At 38.0% G+C, this 23,981-nt stretch overlaps 1 protein-coding gene across 1 annotated transcript in view; it reads left to right on the forward strand.

Moving 5' to 3' along the window:
* The window catches only part of LOC136246774 (uncharacterized), a 75,697-nt gene that overhangs the window by 46,036 nt on the left and 5,680 nt on the right, over positions 1–23,981 (forward strand). The window contains exons 4-6 of the mRNA XM_066038336.1: positions 16,106–17,795; positions 17,854–18,203; positions 18,261–18,299. Of these exons, the coding sequence (XP_065894408.1) occupies positions 16,106–17,795; positions 17,854–18,203; positions 18,261–18,299 (2,079 nt within the window). The remainder of the gene's footprint in view (positions 1–16,105; positions 17,796–17,853; positions 18,204–18,260; positions 18,300–23,981) is intronic.

A 23,981-nucleotide genomic window follows, 5' to 3' on the forward strand; every position in this document is an offset into this window, starting at 1 on the left:
CAAGGTAATTGAAATGTAGCTAATCTTGCTACAGGGTGACTTCTTGTTTCTAGCTGATCTTTGTATAGGTGAGCTGATTTCTGTACACGGTGACTTCTTACTGGCTGAACTCTCTACAGGGTGACTTGTTTCTAGCTGACTTCTCTACAGCATCCAGCTGAACTCTCTACAGGGTGACTTGTTTCTGGCTGATCTCTCTACAGGGTGATTTGTTTCTATATAGCTGATCTCTACAGGGTGAATTGTTACTAGCTGATTTCTATACAAGGTTACTTGTTACTTGCTGAGCTCTATACAGGGTGATTTGTTTCTGGCTGATCTCTCTACAGGGTGATTTGTTTTGAGCTGATCGCTCTACAAAGTGATTTGTCTGATTTGTTTCCAGCTGATCTCTCTTCATGGTGACTTACTTATATATAGCTGCATGAACTCTCAGTACATAGTGGACTTGTTTCTAGCTGATCTCTCTACAGGGCGGCTTGTTTCTACTAAACTTTTTATAGGCTGACTTGAAACATAGCTCTCTGCAAAATGACTCTTTTCTAGTTGATCTCTCTACAGAGTGATTTGTTTCCAGCTGATTTCTCTAGTGAGAGATTTGCTTCTAGCTGACCTCTCTACTGACAGTCTGTGTGACTTGTTTCTAGCTGATCTTTGTACAGGGTGATTTGTTCTAGCTGATCTCTGTTTGCTTTTAGCTGATCTTTTACACAGGGTGACTTGTTTTTAACTCTACAAGATGATTTGTTTTCAGTTGATCTCTCTACAGGATGCCTTTTTTCTAGCTGATTTTTCTACTAGGTGTTTTTTTTCTAGCTGGTCTCTCTACAGGATGATTCTGTAGCTGATCTTTCTACAGGGTGATTTGTATCTAGCTGATCTCTACAAGGTAACTTGTAGCCAGCTGAACTCTCAACAGGGTGACTTGAAATATAGTTGGACTCTCTTTAGGGTGACTGGTTTCTAGCCGAATACTCTACTGGGTGATTTGAAATGTGCTTTGCAAGGTGAATTGTTTACTTGTTTCTAGCTGATTTCTTTACAGGGTGACCTTTTCTTAGATAATCTCCATACACAGTGGCTCATAATAGTGTTAAATTCTCTACAATACATAGATGAATGCTTTAAGAAGTAATTATTTGATTCTTAGCTGACTGCTCTATTAGGGTGACTGCTCTATTAGAGTATCTCGATCGCACACTTGTTACACCTACATAGTATAACTCAGTAGTTTTTCATCTGATCCTTTGTAAACTACTGAAAGATCATTCTAAAATAATTATTCTATGTACCTCTCTACCTATTTTCAGCTGATCCCATTGCTGAGATGAATGGCTCTGGTAAGGTCTATCGGATAAAAAACGGACTCATAGTGAGGATGGAGGGTCCCTAAACTCCTCCTTCCTTGGTTCTGATTCTTTTGCACCCATTGATTGTATAAGTGATTCTAATTCCTCTACTTCAACAGATGATTCGCCTATAATGAATTCCTTTGAGTTAATCTCAAGCAACTTCCGAGGTTTGCATTCCAAGAAAGCCTCTTTCCTTTATTTAATTGAGTCTGAATCCCCTCAATTTATTTCTGGAACCGAATCCTGGTTAAACTCCACTGGACTCAGCAGGGAAATTTTTCCCCCTGACTATCAAGTTTTCCGTTCTGATAGAACTGACAGGTATGGAGGTGTGTTTTTTGCATGTCATTCCTCAATTAATTGTTCTCGGATCTCACTCCCATATACAACAGAGTCAGTCGCTTGCAAAATCCAGGCAGAAGCTGATAAAACTCTCATAGTGCTAACTGTGTACAGACCTCCCAATAGAGATGAAGTGTATATGCAAAATTTGTGTAAATTAATAGAAGACTTATATATTAAATATAAAGAAGCCATTATTTGGATCACTGGTGACTTCAACTTACCTAACATTGATTGGGATCTTCACTCTGTTACTGATAATGCATATCCTTTAAACATTTGTAATTTATTAATTATTGATGCATTCAACTTGGGTGGTTTCTCCCAGCTAGTTGACACACCAACAAAAGGCAATAACATATTGGACCTTTTTGCAACCAATAGGCCGTCTTTAGTTTAAAACGTTAAGGTATCTCCAGGAATAAGTGATCACGGGGTAATTTGTGTTGAATCTGTCTTAACTGCCACAGTCGCTGAAACTGTTCCTCGTAAGGTGTACCTATGGCACAAAGCTAATATGCAATTGATAAATGACAAAGTAGTTGATTTTTGCAAGGACATTACATCTCATTATTCTATCAGCACTCATTTCCGAGATCTCTGGGAAAGCTTTCAGTCTATTGTCAAGAATGTCTTGATCTTGTCCCACACAGGTTTTATAAATCTTCTACTAAGCAACCTTGGATAAATGCACATATTAAGCATCTTTCTAACAGAAATCGTCGACTGTATAATAAAGCTAGATCATCTTCTCTTAAATCAGATTGGGACACATATAAAACCTTTAAAAGATATACACAGAGGGAATGTCGTAATGCACACAACACATATGTGACCGGATCTGCAAAAAAGGACATAATCGCATTTTTTTCAAATTCCTGTTTATTGAATATTTACAATCTACATAGCCAAGTGTACCTGCTGGCAAAGTTTCAGCTTCATATGCCAATAACTCTGGGAGTTACAGCCCTACAAAGTAGCAACAACAGAAAAATCGATTTGTACAGCAAGTATAGGGAAAATAAATTAGAGGCGCTTACAAAAAACGGTTGTAACATACCAATGGATTGAGGTACAGAGCTACACTTTTCACCATCGTGTTCGCCATGAACAGGGGAATGAATTACTGGGTACGTTTTTCCTTTACTCGCCCTTCTTCAATGTATACAAAGGCGAAATCCGTGAAGAAAAATCGATCGCGTGCGATCGCTTCGACATGATGTAAACAAACACTCATAACTTACGTGTCCTTGGGTCTACTGCAACTAAACAAAGATTTTCTAACTCCTCTTGAGCAGGCGAATAAGATAATATCCAGGTTTGTATTGTTAGTCCTTCCTTCACTAAAAAAATGGGGTTTAACAAATTTATGGAATTTTTCAATAATATGCAAGTATTTCACCCAATGTGTTCAATGCTTTATACTGTAAATTTTGGCTTGTGCGATTATGTCCCTTTTTCGCAGATCCGGTCACATATGTTTCTAGACTTTTTGACATGAACAGTGGCTGTGGTTCTAAGAAGTTCTGGTCATACATTAAGTCCAAAAGAAATGAGCAAAGTGGCATACCATCTCTTGAAAAATGTAACGAATTATTTACAGATAATCTAGCCAAAGTCAACATCCTAATTGAACAATTTTCATCTGTATTCACCATTGACAACTCCGAAGTTGAATTGGTTCCTTCTCTTGATGGCCCCTCCTACCCAGGCATATCTCCTATCCAAACTGACTGTGATGGTGTTTCTCATCTCTTACAGGAACAGAACCCTCATAAAGCTTCTGGTCCTGATGGCATTTCAGCTAGATTTCTAAAAAAGAGACCTCTGTTAACATTGTACCAGCCCTTGCATTGATATTTAATGCTTTCCTCACTCAAGGTAAACTTCCACTTGATTGGAAAAGTGCTTTTATTACACCTATTTTTAAGAAGGGCTCCTGTACAGATCCCTCCAACTACTGTCCCATTGCATTTGTTGCAAAATATTTGAACATATATTGTCTTCATCGATAACTAATCATCTAAACACTTTTAATATTATTTGTAAGAACAGCATCGCTTCCGAAAACACCGTTCCTGTGAAACTTTAGAGGCTGTCAATGATCTTACATCTAATCTTAATACTAATATTCAAACATATCTCCTCTTGCTAGATTTCTCAAAGGCATTTGATACAGTATCTCATAAATGTTTACTATCCAAATTATCCCACTATGGTATCAATGGTCAAATATTTAGTTGGATTAAAGATTTTCTGCTTGACAGGAAACAGCAAGTCGTTCTTGGAAATGTGCACTGCACATCTTGCAGTGTGCTATCTGGTGTTCCTCAAGGCTCTGTCCTGGGTCCTCTCCTGTTCATAATATACATTATAGACCTTTGCGTGGGTGAGATCAAAGGAAAAGTGTACTTTAAATTTCATAAAGTGCACTCTCAGCCGGCCAACAGTGCTTCATCGACCACAAAGAGTGCTTTATTGCACCGCAAAGAGTGCTTTATTTGTTCAGTAAAGCACTCTTTGCGGTGCAATAAAACACTCTTTGTGGGCAATAAAGCACAGTTGCCCACGTGCCTTAGTGCAGGCTAATAGCCTGCGGGGCTCGTTCCAGTACGACTAATCACCCAAGCCGGTGAAGGCTAATAGCCTCATGGCACTGAGTGATCAATCACCCCAGCCAACACGAGTTATACCGCTGGATTGCTTTTATAGATATACCTAAATGCTTCGATGATGGGTGGGAGAAGGTAACATTGCTGTTACGTTTGTTAATGTAAATGGACAAGCCTTGGAGATATCACAGAAATACTTCATTATGTGACTCACAATAGAATCGATTGTGGGTTGCAAGCAAAACCTGCCAAAATACATGATGAATGTCTACCATGCCAAACTATGGTGAACTATGCATGAGTTACTTTGTTAAACTAGTTTGTGTGTGTTCAGGATGCTAATAATTCATGCAACATGTGTTAATTACGAGTCCTAGTGTATGGTGAAGCTACACAGCTAGAAAGTTCCATAAATCTTTTAAAGCATAGCCTTGCTCTTGCTATATGAAAAATAAAGCACTTGGCACTTGGCCTCGATGCTAATAAAGCACTCGGCTTCACCTTGTGCTTTATTAGCATCTCGGCCGTGCATCTCATGCTTTTTTCATATAGCACTCTCGGCTATACTTTAACATATACTTAATGAACTACCTATCTCTATATCCTCCAAGATTCATTTGTATGCTGATGATGTAATAATTTACAGAGCTATTCTTTCAAGTGAAGATGCTTCAATATTGCAAGAAGACTTAAATAAACCAGTCAGCTGGGCTGCAACCTGGCTTATGTCTCTCAACCTTAACAAATGCAAACACCTAGTTAGAACTAGCAAAAACAACCCTTATCAACTACGCACAATATCAGGGACTACCTCATTCGCGAAGTTACCTCAGCAAAATATTTAGGAGTTACAGTAAGCCAAAATATCTCTTGGTCTAAACATATTGACATTATCACTTGTAAAGCAAATTCCATTCTAGCTTTTTTACAAAGAAACCTTAGTCAGTGTTCACTTCATGTCAAATCTTTAGCTTATTTTACATATGTTGGAGTACGTCTCTGTTGTTTGGTCACCATTCACACAATCTAACATAGACAAGATTGAAAAGGTACAACGTAAGGCTGCTAGATTTGTTTTTAATGATTATTATAGATATTCTAGCGTAACTAACATGCTCAACTGATTAAAATGGGAATCCCTTGAACACAGAAGAACTAAGTCTATCATTTTCATGTTCTACAAAATCATCAACAATATTGTTTCAGCTGAATTTTCCAATTATCTTCATAGAAGCTTTACCAGGACAAGAGGTCATCAAATGAGATTTATGACTATTCCTGCTAAAAGAAACACCTACTATCACTCCTTCTTACCCACAGCTATTCGACTATGCAACTCTCTGTCTGAAGAAACAGTTAATTCTCCTAACTTACATTCATTTATTAACTTATTAAGTGTACGTTAACTTGATATGCACGACACTCATATTTGAGTCTTGCATAACAAAAATAAATAAACTACGTATTTGCCTGGAAAGCGTAATAAGTAATACTAAAAACTCGATCATACGATTTTTACGCATGGTTGGAATTTTTGTTATAACTCCATGATTGTTAGAGCGACTTCTTTCAAACCACAAAAGGTTTGCACTACGATAGTTATTCCATCAAAAGACCTATTTTCAAGTTATTGTGTTACGCGGTTTACCCTGGAGCCGTGACAACAAATCACTTTTGGATTTTTGAAAAATTGTCCCTTGTTCTTTGTCTAATCTCTACCAAAATTGGACTACAAATGTAAAGTGTTACGCTCTTACTGCCCTCCAAATTTTAAGTAAATCAACCAAAGCACGCGCGCATTATTACGATTTTTCTAAAGTGTGTGAGACAAAGAAGAAAAATACGAAGAAAATAAGACGAGCTTTGAAGATGTGTAGCTCAGTGATGGATGGGCGGATTCACCTCAAATTTGGAATAAGAAGTTCCCTACCCCAAGGGAATTTCCACAACAAAAATGTTTAATTTCCATCCAGCGATTATCGAGCTATGGATGCATGAAAACAGCGCTTTCTATGTTCCTGTAAACTATACACTTGTCTGTCGCATGCCCGAACTGGCTGTACTTGGCTGCACTACACACTATCGTGTGTCTTGATGTATAATTGATAGGCCCTACACTGAAATAGTGGTCTGGTTACTTAAGACTATGTTTTCATCTCAAAAGTGCTGTACGATCATCAGTTAGTCTACTGGCAATAACTATCTAATCCAAAACAGCCAAGCTGTAAAAAAAGAGTGTGGCCCTCGAAAAGGCTATGGTGAAAAAAGATGTGAAATCCAAGGTGGCGGCCAAGAAATGGCTGTGATGGTAGGTTAATGGTAAAAATTTTAATAATGACAATTCAGGTGAATTTTGGTGCCGCTTGGTCTTGGCACAAAATTCACGTTATTAAAATTTTTACCATTAACCTACCATTACAGCTATTTCTTGGCCGCCACCTTGGATTTCACATCTTTTTTCACCATAGCCTTTTTGAGGGCCGCATTCTTTTTTTACAGCTTGGCTGTTTTGGATTGGATTTCACTTCCTTTTGTATTTATATACCCCAAAGCCAGCCTATAGCAGGCTTTGGGGCATTTTAAACTTATCTTTTTTTCTTTACCACAGGAACAAGAAAAGATGAAGCAGATGTTAAATGCTTTAAATATTTCTGATTTTATCAGTAAATGTACAAATTACATATATAATACATATATTTATTACAGAACTCTCGGTACATGGTGGTTTCTTTGTAACTGAACACTCTACAAGATGACTTCTTCTAGACAGGGTAAATTGTTTGTAGCTGAACTATCTACAAGGTAACTTCTTCTAGCTGATCTCTCTACAGGGTGATTTGTTTGTAGCTGAATTCTGTACAGGTGATTTGTTTACAGCTAAGCTCTTTACAGAATGGTTTCTTTGTAAATGAACTCTCTACAAGGTAACATCTTCTAGCTGATCTTTCTACAGGGCGTTTGTTTGTACTCTACAGAGTGATTTTTGTGTAGCTGAACTCTCTACACAGTGATTTGTTTCTCTCTACAGGGTGATTTTTTTTGTAACTGAACTCTACAGAATGCTCTATTAGGGCGACTGTTCTATTAGAGTATCTCGATCTCGCATTAGCTACACGGAGTTGGCTTTCGATTCATAACTCAGTGGTTTGTAATCCGATTCTTCTGTACTACTGCAAGGACTTTCTATGAAGATTATTCCAGCTACACACCGATTTTCAGCTCATTACTCTAAGCGGTTTGCCTAGTAGGCGTAAAAACTAATACTTTTTTATTCATAAAAATCGATAGCGTAATTGTGACACAGATTGGGTTTTGTGTCATATCTCCATGGTCTTTATCTCGATTCCTTTCAAACCACCACAAGGCACTCCTATGATGATTACTCCATCTACATAGCAATTTTCAACTCATTCCATGAAGCGGTTTACCCTGTAGGCGTGACAACAAATTGATCTTGTTATATGCGAATAATTGGTCATAACTCCTGAACCATTCATCGGATTTGCACCAAATTTGTTGCTAGGATTTGCCTTTGGACTCCCTTTCTATGTACCAAATTTCAAGGCAATCGGAATACACGTTTGCGTTTTATAGCAATTTTTGCAAGTGTGCAAAAACACGAAGAAGAAGAAATTGAAACTTTGGCAACTCGTATCTGGGAAATAGCTGGAGCGATTTCCTTCAAATTTGGAATGTAGACTCCCCTGGCTGGCAGGCAACCATGTGGTTCCAAAGTATCATCGAGATACAAAGGTGTGAAAATGACGTTTTCTTTCTTCCTGTCAATATACCCACGGTGTGGTGCGCCGGATTCTTGGGCCGCACGACACACTATCGTGTGTCTTGATATGTACAACTATTACAGCAGTGTACCATAAGTTTAGTCTGTATTGTAATAACATGCTTTCAAAGCATTGTAACAATATGCTTTCAAATCAAGGTATATAACTTTTTCATTTTATGCACAAATCTTTCTTTTAACCAGGCATGCCCCTGCTCTGGGTGCATGCTCGGTTTACTGAAATTGTTTTCGTGTGTGCACCTAACTAACTAACTATCTATCTATCAATCTATCTATCTATCTATCTACCTACCTATCTATCTTATCTATCTATCTATCTATCTATCCATCTATCAAGTTATGTTTGTCCATACACACCCACATGATAATGTACACATTGCATAGGTAAGATTTTTATGGAGCAGTTTCTTTTTGCCAGTTTTAAATACGGGTGTAGCAATTCTTTGCAAACTTTGTGAACTACCTTCCCATTGGGCTCTTTAGGTGTTTAACCACCAAAAATAAACAACATAGCAGGCCTCTTAGGCTACTAGGAAAAGTGTATCTATTCAACTTGAAATTGGGTGTGTCTCAGACATACACAAACCAAAATGAACAGCAATAACATGGTACGCATACTATATAACAGTTGAGAATACACTTCTTTGCATGTTGTGTTGTTTTAAAGTAGTTTGTTTTGAATATTGCTTCCTTGCCAGCAATGCATAACAATGTAATTAGAGAAATAAAATAAAAATTCACCACTTACAAAATCCTAAATTTTGATAATTCTCTATGTATAATTAAAACAGAAACTATTAGTAATGTAATATACATAGTTGACTAATTCCATCTATACAACTAGCTACATGGTGTCTGGTTTTAAAGTACACTTGTAGTATAACATCAACTTGTTCTCTTACAACAGATTTTGGCAATAGGCATATGAGTGTGAACAGTTCAAAAATATCCTTGTATAGTTTTATATGCACCACTATTATTTTGTATACAACGTATGTTTACTGTCTCTCCATTTTATCTTGTATCACAATAATAACAAATAAATGTAATGATACATGTAGTGTTTCTGGGTATCCTGTAAATGAAATCCACAACAAGTATCATGTGCTTAGCAAAACAAATGGCCATATCTAAGCAGTGCATATAATGGTTTCCTATAAGTTTATTAGCACAAAAAACCATTGTGATGCTTGTTAGAAATACCAAAGTTGTGTACATATACACTGTAGTATTGGTTTTCTGCAATTAAAATCAATGTTATTTGTGTTAGTTACAGTGTTGGCGTAACACGTTACTTAATAATTATTACTTTTGTGGTAACGAAACAATATAACGAAATACGCTATAAAAACAGGTAATATAACTAAGTTACTTTACTTACAAATGTAACGCATAACATAAGTAATGAAGTTACTATAACAAGTCTAATATTGAGTAATATTAAAAGTTACTAATCTCATTACTGATTTGCTGAGTAACGCCTAGCCACAATGAAGTAACGGAGCCTACTGAATGAAGCTTATTCACAGGCTTCTTACTTATAACCAATGTTTACGCACAGCAATCATGTCACGTGATAAGGTGGTGGTTACACACGTGATAGCTTAATGCTGTGGACACAAAGTAATATAATATGTAATATTATTATGGTTACTTTATTTTATGAGTAATATGTAACTGTAACTAAATAGTTCTGTTGCAAGTAATATGTAATATGCAACGAGTTACTTTTAAAAAGTAATTTCCCCAACACTGGTTAGTTATAACTAGGCACATGCCTAAAGCCAGCCACTGGCTGGCTAGCAGCACTTACCTGATTTCTTGAAACAGAAAATGGAAAACTGTGCTTATCCTTTGGCACACCCATGAGCAAAAATGATGTACACTAAAACTGCCTGTGTGTTAGAAATAAAAGGTTTGGCACACACATGAACAAAAATGCTGTACATTAAACCTGTGTGTACATTAGAAATAAACACCTTCCTCATCATACTATTACCCTTACAACCAACCACAACACAGCACCACATTGGATTGTGTGCCACGAAGCGTGGGCTACTGTTAATGACTTTAACACACACTAGGGGTTGTGTGCCACGAAGCGTGGGCTACTGTTAATGACTTTAACACACAAAAGCACACACTAAAGGATTTACACTGCACAAAGCTACTATTACAGCTCATCAGTTTTGTACATGTTGCTGTTTACTATACAAAACAGAGGAGTGGGGGTTAGCCATAATCATAATAAGCTAAACATAAATTTGAGACTGCCCAGCCCAAGGCAGCCCATGGAAAAAACCTGGTAGGCTTTTTTTTATTTTAACCTACCAGGAAAAACCAAAAATTGGCTCCACTCATGTTGTGCATTAACTAAAGTTCAAGTAAACAGGAAATCCATGATTTCATTCTGCCAAGGTCTTCAAGTTCCATCAAAATTACCTACAGAGAATCAAGAACAAAATACCCTAACAGTATTGGGAGGGAAGGCGGGGTAACCCACTCATATACAAACACATGACGTAGAATGAATTGTAACACTTTACCTTACCTTTCATACCTACTGTCATGTGAGAGAGGCTCACGTGACAACCATATAGTATTCATGCGGGAGCTTATTTTCTGTCTAATTCATTACATTCAACCGACAGAAAATGCACCTCCCTCATCATACTATTACCCTTACAACCAACCACAACACAGCACCACATTGGGTTGAGTGCCACAAAACGTGGGCTACTGTTAATGACTTTAACACACACACTAGGGTAACAAAGAAAGCATTACAGTAATACTTAATTGAATTTATAAGCCCAATTGCTTGGTGACAGACAATCTACTCTCCTCCTTAGAATTAGTATATCACTGAGCCACTGGCTTCTATCAGCCACATATGATTTGGTACACCTGTGTTAGATGGTTTATCTCCCATTTTGCTGAAGATTACGTTTTGCTTCCTGGCCAGCAGGGCCCTAGAACATAGCATGACTTGCTGTGTGTAATCTCATCAGATCTTAAGAAACCTGCAGAATACTAGACAAACAAGAACTTAACTATGTATAAATCCGACAAGAGAACCACATCTCCCATTGTCTTGTACTGTAACTGCCACCTGGCTTCTATGTGGTTGTAAACAACCGGATATTTCTTTACTGCACTACAGGACCATAAATAACTACCCATTGTGGTTGCATGTGCCTTTATCACTACATAACAATTATAACAGAAATATGGAGTAAACAATATGTTGACTTACTGACACCTCCTTTCCAAAGCCCTCATGGCATTCAGGTTGTAAGCCTCAAAGTGAGATCCTTTGTCTTAGGTAACGACACCATAACCACTTTCTCAGCTCCAGGCTGTGAGACCATTCCATCTTTGGTCATACATATCACCAGGCTAAGACCATTCCATCTTTGGTCATACATACCAGCACTCCAGACTGACCATCTTTGGTCATACATACCAGCACTCCAGGCTGTGATCATTCCATCTTTGGTCGTACATACCAGCACTTCAGGCTGAGACCATTCCATCTTTGATCATACATACCAGCACTCCAGGCTGTGACCATTCCATCTTTGGTCATACATACCAGCACTCCAGGCTGTGACCATTCCATCTTTGGTCATACATTCCAGCACTCCAGGCTGTGACCATTCCATCTTTGGTCATACATACCAGCACTCCAGGCTGTGACCATTCCATCTTTGGTCATAATTATACCAGCACTCCAGGCTGTGACCATTCCATCTTTGGTCGTACATATCACCAGGCTGAGACCATTCCAGCTTTGGTCATACATACCAGCACTCCAGGTTGTGACCATTCCATCTTTGGTCATACATATCACCAGGCTGAGACCATTCCATCTTTGGTCATACATACCAGCACTCCAGGCTGAGATCATTCCATCATTGGTCATACATACCAGCACTCCAGGCTGTGACAATTCCATCTTTGGTCATATATACCAGTACTCCAGGCTGAGACCATTCCATCTTTGGTCGTACATATCACCAGGCTGAGACCATTCCATCTTTGGTCATACATACCAGCACTCCAGGCTGTGACCATTCCATCTTTGGTCATAATTATAATATAGTACTAGCACTCCAGGCTGTGACCCTTCTGTGTTTGGTCAAACATACCAGCACTCCAGGCTGAGACCATTCCATCTTTGGTCATACATACCAACACTACGGCTAACCATCTTTGGTCATATGTACCAGTACTCCAGGCTGTGACCATTCCATCTTTGGCCATATACATACCAGCACTCCAAACAGAGACCATTCCATCTTTGGTCAAACATACCAGCACTACAGGCTAAGACCATTCCATCTTTGGTCATGTATACCAAAACTCCAGGCTGTGACTATTCCATCTTTAGTCATATACATACCAGCACTCCAGGCTGTGGCCATTCCGTCTTTTATCATATTATTATACCAGCACTCCACGCAGGCTATGACCAATCCATCCGTGGACATACCTACAGACCATGACTATTCCAACATTGGTTGTACATACAGGCAACCCTCTTAGGCTGTGGCCATTCTGTCTTGGGTCACACATACATGTATCGACTCTATAGGTTGCCTTGGCAATAAGTTCTAATTCTCTCAGACCATTCCACCAAAGGTAATGCATACTATAGCCCTCTGGATGTGACCATTCGGTCTTTGGTCAATTTCCAAAGCTCTATATCTATTTGTCAGAAGCCATGAGTTTAAGAAAGCTATGCAATATTTATATATATAAGGCTACAAATTAAAGAAGCACATCTAACATTTCTCATTATTTACGTTCATGCAGATCCCTTGGAACTTGCTTCAATCCCAATGATAGTATCCTAAACTTGAGGTCAAATTTATCAGTAATCAAGTCTGTACCACCTGTGATTAAACTTATTCAAATTTAATTTGTTCATTTTTGCAAATGCTGATGTTATCAATTCCATTCTCTTACCTGTTGACAGCCCTGACTTGTCAATTGCATTGCCAGACTATTTGGACTTCCTAATTAAACGTTCAATTATAGCTATATTTTGCTGCTACCATTTTATCAAACACAATGACATCAAGTTAGGGAGGGGGTTATTTTTATGCATACATACTTCCACTTTAGTTTATGTATTTTAAATCTATTTATTTTTAGAATTTTTTTTTAATAACTATACCAATAATAATTTGAGCCCTTTAGCCATGCATGCATATGCCTACTATAAGAACATGAACAATAGGTGATTGAGCCCTTTTGCTCAGTACTGCTATCAACCCATGAACAATATAGCTGCATGAGCCCTTTGCTCAATCATGAACAATAGATGGTTGAGACCTTCGCTGAGTACTACTATCAACACATGAGTGTAATAGGTGGTTGAGCCCTTTGCTCAATACTAAATACTATCAATAAATGGTTGAGCCCTTTGCTCAATACTAAATACTATCAATAAATGGTTGAGCCCTCCGCTCAGTATTGCTATCAACACATGAACAATATAGCTGGTTGAGCCCTGTGCTCAGTACTGCTTATTAACACATTAACAATAGATTGTTGAGCCATTTGCACAATAGATGGTTGAACTCTTTACTCAGTACTACTATCAACACGTGAACCTAACCTTTGCCACCAAGTACAAGTAATACCAGTGAATATCACATACAGTATAATAAAAAGCATGCTCATAACATGATAACTGGTTGTAAATTTGACTTTGTATATAGCCATCTTAACTTGGCAAGCCCTATCCATAGATTGTGGTGTTTCTTTACGCTGGTTCCTTTGAACCATTAGCCAAAATGTGGTGAATACTCCATTGGAGAATTGCATCTCCAGTATAGCTATAGAGGATCCTGGAGTCATGGTTTATAATGGTGAATTGAATTCTTAGAAATGCTATGTGGCCACAAACTTACTATATTAAACTCCCTAATAGAGCATTCAAGTTTGACCGAATTTCTTCCTATGGTTCTTCTCAAGCGAGATGCACCTTCTTGTCTTCTTCTCCAATATAGTGCATACATTACACATGCACTTTTATATTTAATAACAGCTAACAGCACTATAAACTGAGGTACTACCCTGGGATTGCTCTGTATGAACAAAAGCTGACGGTACACAAATTATTCTATTTACTATTCAAATCTGTGTTGAATTTGAATTTTGCAGGCATACATTTAGTGTTAGGAAAAAATGTCTTCCCCCTACTTGAGAACAGCAACAGGTCAACTTAACTACCAAGAATTCATTTTCCTTTATTTGTTATATAATTCTGTATCAAATCACATATAAGGATGCTTTAGACACTTTCTGGTACATGGACATTAATTTGCAGGGGCAGTTCCAAGAGTTTCCAGAAACCATATTTTCCTCTTTTTTTATTCAAATTTATTTATTTTAGAATCCACAACCACATGTTCTAATAGATGGGATAGCTATAGCAATCTGAATGCAAACTTTTGATTAGACAGTAACATTGGACAATGTAAAGTTACTTTTAAAGATCAAATGAAATTTGTCATGGAACTTCCTATACCTTCTAAATAACACAATATAATTTCTTATAACCAGGGAAAGAATTCTATATATAAACAATGTGCTTCAGAGTGGAGCCCCCAGTTTTAATTGTCTGGATAACTATTCTATAAGAAGGGGTTCACCATGGCTATTTAACACAAAGCAGCTGCTCTTCTACTTTGGAGTTCAAAATAGTGGTACATTTGAAATCAGTAAAAACTGTAACCCATTTCAAGGCATCGGAATGTCATGACTGAGCATTTAACTCAGTACTGGCTACCAAAATGTGGACTTACGATTGAGCCCTTTATTCACTACTATCAACACATTAGCAACATTTCCGTAGTGATATCATCACTGTGACATTAACTGAACATTGTGATTGAGCCCTTTACTCCTAGTACAATACTAGTACAATACTATCAGGTAGTACTACCAACACAAGCTCTTTGCTCAGTACTACATATCAACACGAGATTAATTTGCTTGCCCAATCAACACATCTATTGAGCACTTTGTTTGTTCTATCAACATGTGGCATTATTTATAATATTACCGGTAGACTATCAGCATGAAGGATATGGTTGCTAGAACTTTGTGCTGCCAGTGTACTTTCCTCTTAACATTTTTCTTGATCTTCACTGAGCTGCCTCAACCAAGTGCCTCCTCTATATCTCCTCGACACCTCTTAGCAGTAAGCACCTTCTTTACAGCATCTTCAGAATCAAAGTCCACCTCTCTGCTAGTGTCTCGGCTTTCACCATTAAAGCTCACCAACCTAGCAGCTGTGTTCTCCATTGCCGTTATTCGTAGTCTAACTTGCTGTAAAAGACACATTAGCGCACTCATACAAACACGTGGTGTAGAATGAATTGTAACACTTTACCTTACCTTTCATACCTACTGTCACGTGAGAGAGGCTCATGTGACAACCATATAGTATTCATGCGGGAGCTTATTTTCTGTCTAATTCATTACATTCAACCGACAGAAAATACACTTTATGTCAAGTGGCTTGTTCATGAAATACATACACGAGTTTCTGAAAGCATTGTGAAATGTGTTTACCAATGGGCTCTATGAGTGTAAGAAATCCTAAAACAATCAAGTTTCTCACGCTACTAAGAAAATTGCAGAGTTGAACGGGGAATGTCTCTTCTGCATGTAGCTATACTGTAATATAGAGCAGCTTTGAAACATTTTCTACAAAATTTGTAAAAAAGAAAGGATGATAGCAAACTGTAAAGCAGTGAGTAGATACTTCTGTGCATAATTTGAGGGTTAAACTCAGTCAAGTTATAGCAGTGTGTACCATGTAATTAATAATATATCTAATAGTATTAAACTAGGTACCTAGGATTTGGTGCAGTGCAATTATTCAGACATCATCTTGCTATTACAATAATATTATTGTCATGCCATTATTTCATTGTTGATATAAATGGGCTTACTGTAAAACTGTGTTTCTTCACTAGATGCTCTCACTGATTTTGAGAGGATGGCATATGCTCTAGCACTTCGCGATGGCAAAGCCAAAGCATTAGGAATGAAGCTCTTACTCTTTGGTCCTGAGTATGTGGGGAAGACTTGTTTAGTTTCCACCCTTGTTGGGGATCCTTACCAGGAAGAGAGAGCAACCGAAGGCACTGATGTCCGTATCTGCAACACCAGTAATTGGAAGAAGATATCACCGCAAGATGCTCTGCAAAAACTAGAGAAAAAATATTTTACAAGTTTGAAAATATCTGCTGACAGTGTAAAATCCGGTTCACCAATGCAACCCCCTGTTTCCACAGTTCCATCATCCACCACTCCATCTACTACTCTTTCTCCTTCTATGGCCATGATGATGGATCATACCAAGAAATCAGCAAAGGTCCATATGTCAATTCCTCCAATTGATGTTCAAGAAGTCAAAAAGGCAAAAGCTTCGACACTGCGTATTGATAACACTAGCATAGACTTGACAATACTCGATTTTGCTGGCCAGTTGATGTATCACAACACGCATTCGGTGTTCATCAGAAAAGACAATGTCATAATGATAGTCTTCAATGCTTCCCGGCCTTTTTCTAGCAATGTCAAAGTGCGATCCAGCACACTGAGATCTGATCCTATGACCAATTCGGAGAATGTACATTTTTGGATGAAAACGGTCCATTCAATCTGTCGTGTTCCTGGAGACAAGAGTGATAAAGCAGATCTACTTCCAGTAATCCTACTCGTAGCAACACATGTCGACTTACTTGGAGACTCTGCTGAGAAAACAAAGGCTGAAATCATCGACCAGCTATCTAAAGAGCTAGAAGGCAAGCCATATGCACTTCATCTGGCAGGACATCGGGAAGGAATTGAGAAGGCTCTTAAGAAGTACTGCATCTTTATCAGCAACAAATTCAGAAATCCTGCTGTCACAGCCCAGTTACAAGAAGTTGTTCTTCAAGTGGCACGTCCAATCCTTTCCAAGGAACATCCCCTTGTGTACCTAAAAATTGAAAAGCGTGTGCTCTCTATTGATAAGGGTGTGCTTAAATTGGCTGAGTTTCATAGCATAACCAAGGAATGTGGTTTTGTTGCCTCGATTAGTAGCAGAGAGTTTTTGGGTGTGCTTGAATATTTTCACCATCGGGGAACCATACTACATTTTTCAACAATCAAAAATTTGCAGAACCTCATTGTGGTGTCAGCACATTGGCTTACAAAATTGCTATCATATCTACTGATTGCCCATCCATATCATCGTATTGGTGGTCGCCATGACAGGTCCTTCCTTAAGCTAACCAACAAGGGTATTCTCCGTGGCAGTTTCCTCAACTACATGCTTGAACTGTTCAACAAATCTGAGCAACACACAGGCTTTGAAATCTTAGGGAAAGAAGCAATAGATCTTATGAAGAAGTTTGGGTTTGTAGCACAGATCAACACCAATACACATCTTTTGGAGGATGAGGATGATTTTGAGGAAGAGGCACAATTATTGATTGTTCCATCACTTTTCCCTGGTGATATTTACAATCAAAAGCCAGTACCCAATGAGAATGATGACCCAAATGTCCTTGCAGTATATTATTTCTTCCCTGATGGCTTTGTTTCACCAACAGTTTACAACAATATGGTTGCAGAATGCATCAACAGGAACACTGAGAAACAAGAGGATTTGATGTGGTAAGCAAAAAGGGATATGAGTACAATGTACATGATTTAATCATGCTTTACATTCTAGGCTTAGGAAAGGAAAAGCTAAGCTGGTGCTAGGTAATGGCCAGTACTACTGTCTCAGTCTGTCTGAAGAGAAGTCTAGCATCAAGCTCTCAATCATTCTACTGCCTGACAACCAGCACTCTTCCAAGGAACGGAAAGAATTACTGGATTATGTCCAGTCAAAGCTTGAAGCAGTGATAGCTGATTTCTTGCCAGCTACAAAGAAACCAGTAGCATACATACCATGTTGCTACTGTGATCGTATGCATGTTAGACTACAGCTGCTACTGGATGGAAAGCAACAACATTGTTCTGCAGTTAAAGACAAACCATTGCCCAAGAATCATTACTGCCATCTTGTCACTGACCAAGGTGAGTATTCAATACCATGTGCCCTGTATTGCCATTACATACCTCTACTTATTGCAGATGACCAAATAGCCACCAGACCTCCTAAACAAATCAAAAGTAAGTAATTCACATAATAATGATGATTATGGCATGTCAAATAATTATTGATCATTCACTTATTACTTACGTATGTTCTTAAAATTTCAATTTCATGTATGTAAGCAAACAGATTATAAGGTGGTGCTGGACTGATTAAGTGCAGCCATACAATACAAATTTGTTCGACCCACATGCTTATTGAGCTACATTATGATGACCCAAAGTTTGCTAGTGTACTAGCTCATTTTTTGCTAAAAAGCATTTGTGATAGCCTGTTGCGTGGTTTAGTATACAAAGTTTTGTATGCCTTTATAAAGTGCCTATCTAATTTTGAAGTTATTACAATATCATGTGAACAACGCAGTGCCAAGCTAACTCAGTTCCAAACATCTCTCACCGTCCAAAACAATCTTTTTCTGATAACAGCATGAAAACTAGCGAAAATGCACAGCAGTGCATTGGCTAGCAACCGTATCCAATCAGAATCTCGAAATTCTAAGTACCGTAATTCGCTTTATTTTCATGCAAAAAATTCTGTGATAAAAATTTTTGTGTAAAAATATTTTTATGTAAATAACTGCTCTATTAGAGTAGTTCAATCTTGTATAAAAATTTTCGTGCAAGAAATTTTCATACTAATTTTGCATATGAACAGGGGCGGAGAAATAGGGGGCAGGGGGGAAACTGCCCCTCCCCAACTTTTACAAATGGAGGGGCAGTGCCCCCTCACTTTTTCCAACGCCCAGTTGCCAAAGTAAAACAACTCTTTTAGTCATTAGCCAACTTACTTTGCCTTTATTTACTGGGATTTATGCTAAAGGTCATGCAAGCATGGAACACTGCATGAATCAGTACTGGGAGTGCACGAGATCGATATACTCTAATAGAGCAGTCACCTAACTACTCTAATAGAATATTCAGCGGAATCATTATAAGTTTACCCTGCTATATGCAATTAATTCAATATGTCTTCACTCAAGTCCCACTTCTGAAATCATTTCATTCATAACTAAATCCTCATACACTGCACTACCTCTGTCCCTGTAGTCGGTGTGTTACTGATCATTTCTCGATTAACTACACACTGTTTTAGACAATTTATCATGTGATCTTTTTTATCATTTTGTAATTACTACTTTTGGCTGTAGGCACGAGCCTACAGACCTTTAGTACACCATATGTATTGTCAACCTTGTATCTGTGTGTGTACCTGAGCTCATGCTTGTGTGTGTGTACTATAAAGCATTAATAAATAAATAAATAAAAACATTTATAACTATATGAGTCTATCTGCATGAGTCTATCTGAAATGCCTTCATTTACTGGTGTATCTAATTGTACTGTGTCTCAATGATAGTCATTGCATAGGATATTTCAACTACACATGTTCCATTGAAATACTCTGAGATTCAATCTCAAAGCATCCAAATGTCAAACTTTTCCTGTAGGGGCATGCCCCCAGACCCCCTTAGTATTGGTGTGCTTCACATTCTAGAGTGCAAAGCACACTAAGGTACAGTTAATGATTTTTAAACACTTTGTAACTTACAACCAACCCACATGACTTGCTCCCGCACTTTTGAGTACTGTTCTCTGCCCTGCATATGAAATTATTTTACAACAAAAAAAAGCAAATTACAGTACACTATTTTGGAAACACAATTACCGTATGCCTCTGCCAAAATTTTGATGGTTGTAATGCATGAATTAAGTGAAAAGTGAGACTGTATGGCAAAAGTGAGCTATTTGTGTTTGTTTATGTTGCAGTTTAAATGTAACTTCATAGTCACTTTTTCTATGTTGTAAAGGCCTTTTTGTTGAAAACATAGATGGAAATAGGCCTATAAATGCCCAGTTAATGGTGAATAAAAGGATGCAAGCAGTGGCGTAGCCAAACCCGGGCAAGCCAGGGCATTGCCCGGGCATCAGACTTCTTTGCCCCACCATCAGCTCCTAGAGTAATTATAAATACGTTGGCTGGATAGCTCGAGATTTTGCTAAAGTTACTTAACTAGTCACTGCACAACTTATACAACACTCACCGTGCCATTTTCGCCGATGGTTTCCTTCTTTTTGGCTAAACAGAGATGGGGTTATCCAAGGGATTTTCCCTGCGAGTACCTTGATTGTGCACAAATATAGGAGGCAATAAATAGAAGCAAGATCACGTGATTACAAAAAACCGCGCAGCATTGTGGCAAGGAGTGAAGTACAAAGAATTGGTTTCACTATAGTGGGCTGGACGGTTTACATTTGGATTAAGTGATCACGGTAGTTATTGGTGTGGTCAAAACTCGGGAGGCAAAATAGTCTAGAGGTATTTGTGAAATTAACACCCATCTATCCGTGTGGATACTGCTCAGTTCAAACGGAATGGAGTACTTGTTTAGTCAGCAGTTCTTTTCTTTTTGTTTCCACTTTTCTAGGCTAACAACTGTAGTGGCAGAGCATAGTCATCACGTGATAGAGCGCCTCGTGCTTTAATTCAAGAATCTTTGTAGTCTGGTATTAAGACACATGTAGCTAGATGTATGTAATATGTTAGAAGGCCAATAGCTATCTAGGCGTTCGCTTCTATTAGGTTGATATTAGTCATCTTGCATACAGTAGTGTAGGATGATACATAATGCATTTTAAAAATGTTGTATTGATGTCCATATGAAGATGGACATGTGTACTTGTGTTGCATGGGAAATGGCTTGCCCACCCATTGCCCAGGCATGGCGAAAAGTCTGGCTACGCCACTGGATGCAAGTCCCAACTCCATAGCTTGTTACACTCCTGACTTATGATCAATTAAACTAGCACCTGTAATATATTTTCCATGCAAGTGCTGTACGAATCAACTGTTTTGCTCAGTGGCATGCCAAGGGGGGTTTGGAACGCCTACTGAAATTGTCAGTAGCTCAAGGCCAGTGTGTTGCTGCTGATTTAAATTGTTGGCAAACATAATATCAGCATGAGTACATCAATCAACAGTATGCTCTATTGGGGCACAGTCTCCCTACCCAAGCAACTCCTCAAAAGAATATTATGGCTATAAAAGATCAAGATACTGTAATAGAGCAGTCAGTGAAATACTCTAACAGAACAGTCACCGCATAAAACACTTTTCTACAGTTGCTTAGTGTGAAAACTTGTATCTGCAGCTCTATTCCATGGGTACTCTTAACCTTTGAAAATCCTAGGTATGCCCCTATTGCTCCTCTTGCTGTCTATGCTATAAACCCAAAAGTACTCACCAGATAAACCAGAGCATTAAATTTTCCTCTAACAAAGACATAATTTGAGAAACTGCAGGTTATCACTCAGCAGGTCACAAATGCAAAATGATATACATGCTCATGTACATTCTATTAAGTAAATCTGTGTATAAATCAACTGGTTTCACCAATTCACTTATCTAAACACTTTGTCTAACTCTACAAAGAGAAGGCTGAGAATCCACTGTATCTGTCTTAGTGGCCTTCAGTAAATACTTACAGATGAATAATTTTAGCTGCATAATAGTACGTATATCTCATTTCTAGGGTGCTTAATGCTTCCTTATATATAATTAAGAAGAATTGCATCCAAAACTTCCACTGCTCATTATACATTATGTAAATGAGCAGTGGAAGTTTTGGATGCAATACATTATACATTATGCTTATTATCCTAAGGCTGCAGCACATGTTGCTGTCAGACCTTCAGTGCTGGTCACTGTAAAGTGCTAATAATAAATACTTTAGGTTTAAGGAAGAAAATCCATCCCTCCTGGAGGAAGACTGAGTGTGGCCCCGACTAGACATTGGGTTACCTGCAGTTCGAATCCTGGGGATGGAGGGATTTTTTTTTCCTTTACTTTGGCCCCTTTTCTGTTACACCTTATCAGTCAGTCAGTAAGTCAAGTCATTAGGTCTAAGTCCCTGAAATTAGGTTAGGTAATTTCTAAGGCTGCAGCACATGTTGCTGTCAGACCTTCAGTGCTGGTCACTGTAAAGTGCTAATAATAAATACGTATATAAACAACCTATAATTGTGGAACTATAGTAAAAACAAATGGTGAAGTATATTATGTGACCGAGTCTAACAAAATGGGGCTTATAGCCGGAAAATGCATGTGTTTGCTTAATAATATGTATCTCCATTTCTGTGTAAGCTATAACAATTCTGTAAGTTTCCCATAAATTTCTACATAAGTGATGAAAAGGTAAATAGTTATCAAGTCCACAGAAAATGTTACAAAATTTCAAACTTTGAAATTATGGTCAAAATTTGACGGGCTATAAGCCCCATTTTGGGTCACATATAATGTTGGATTTAGGACAAGCTTAGGTAATAATAGTTGCAACAAGGGTATGAATGATTTTTCTGAAGTAGATACACTAACATGAGGCTGCAGGCCTGCATGCGCATGTGTACATTTCAAGAAAATTACAAGTGCCCACGTTGCAACTAACATCATTTCACTTGGGTGACTCACCTGCAAGCGTGGGCAACTGTAGGCATACTTTGCAGGTGCATTTATATGGGCAATGTGAATTTCAGTTGTGGATATATAACATACAACCATGACAAGGGATCAAACTTAAGCATATGGACATGTATGCAATTAACGGCTTCCAGTATACCACCATCTTAATGCACTTAAAACATTCTTTTTAGGTTAAAATTCAAAAATACTTATAACCAATGCAGTTCTAGCACACAGATCCTACAACTCACACATGAAAGTCAGGTTGCAGTTGAAGAAGTAGTGTACCCTATACTCATTGCTGCAAGTTCAGAGAAGTAGGATCTTCACTTGCCGAGTTATACCATGTGTTAAATGTGCCTTTGAAATAACCAATAGCATCAGAATTGAAGGAAACACCTATAGATCTGTAGTCACAATACCATACAACAGTATAGCCCATGCAGAAACAGAGAAATGTGGTTAGCTTTCAACCCCCAAGAGCTACTAACCATTATAATTTTCATGGTATTGCAAAATTATGAAAATATCATGAGCAAAATTTGTTGCAACAATAGAAGCCATTTCTTTACACCACTGGTTACTACGCCTACATAATTATATAACATAAGCCAGCACAAAGCTATAATAACAATAACAAATACAGAGGTCTTACTCAGTAGTGTACTAGAGAAAACTGATGCAGAAAAGCTGCCCTCGTCATTAAGAATACTAATCATATCATGCTAAAACCACAAATTACTGTTGCTGCCAAAATTTTGAGCACCTTAAACTAAGTTCCTACACTACTTTTTGTATTTGTCAAACAATAATACCGCGTTTACACTTAGCCTGGTTCAGCCTGGTTCTAATGTGATTAAAAGTAAACCATGCCCAAAACCAAGCTGGCCCTTGTTTACACTATGAAGCACAAACAGTGCTGACCACAGAAACCCTTCACGTGTTATATCCATTTTTAATAATTTACTGGTTGTTAAATGGCTGACCAAATGCAACTGTTATCACTACTACTCTTTAGCGACTTGGATTCACACAATTTTACACCAATTCAAACTGTGGCCAACTTTAAAACCCAAAGGGAGACAAGACTAAGAAGAAATAGATTGAAACACTTGAAATCTAGACGGAAAGCAGTTATATTAATAAGTTGTAGCATCTTTCTTTTATTAAGAGTATTTACACTGCGTACACCAAGGCAACTGTGGACTCTGCCGAGGTACAGTATGTATAGTTACCCTTGTATG

The sequence above is a fragment of the Dysidea avara genome, chromosome 2 (assembly GCF_963678975.1).
Source record: "Dysidea avara chromosome 2, odDysAvar1.4, whole genome shotgun sequence".
Taxonomy (NCBI): domain Eukaryota; kingdom Metazoa; phylum Porifera; class Demospongiae; order Dictyoceratida; family Dysideidae; genus Dysidea; species Dysidea avara.